The 308-nt window shown below is 48.1% G+C and overlaps 1 protein-coding gene across 1 annotated transcript in view; it reads right to left on the minus strand.

Moving 5' to 3' along the window:
* The window catches only part of sfmbt2 (Scm like with four mbt domains 2), a 44,353-nt gene that overhangs the window by 12,219 nt on the left and 31,826 nt on the right, over positions 1-308 (minus strand). The window contains 1 exon segment of the mRNA XM_035680370.1: positions 55-122. Coding sequence (XP_035536263.1) covers positions 55-122 — 68 coding nt within the window.

Raw genomic sequence — 308 nt, forward strand, 5'->3', positions numbered from 1 at the left:
CTCATTAGCATTAATTACTGGAGATAAATCATGTGTAACGTGGCTTTTGATTACCTGGATCCATGGCGACGGGCTGGCAGTGGTTGACAGGAGGCGTCTCCACCGGCTGGGTCGGAGCCAACCTGCAGGAAAAGGCAATCAATACCGTCAAACTAATCAATGAAATTACCTCACTGATGTAATCAAGATGGGAAACAACAGAGCGACCGAACGATCGCTCATTTAACCGATCAATCTTCACAGCAGCTACTACAGTTTGTGTCAGATTTGGAGGCGTGTGTGTTAGAAAGCAGCGGGGGGGACAAAGC

This window comes from Morone saxatilis, unplaced genomic scaffold, assembly GCF_004916995.1.
Source record: "Morone saxatilis isolate NCDOM2014 unplaced genomic scaffold, NCSU_SB_2.0 Contig10, whole genome shotgun sequence".
Classification (NCBI taxonomy): domain Eukaryota; kingdom Metazoa; phylum Chordata; class Actinopteri; family Moronidae; genus Morone; species Morone saxatilis.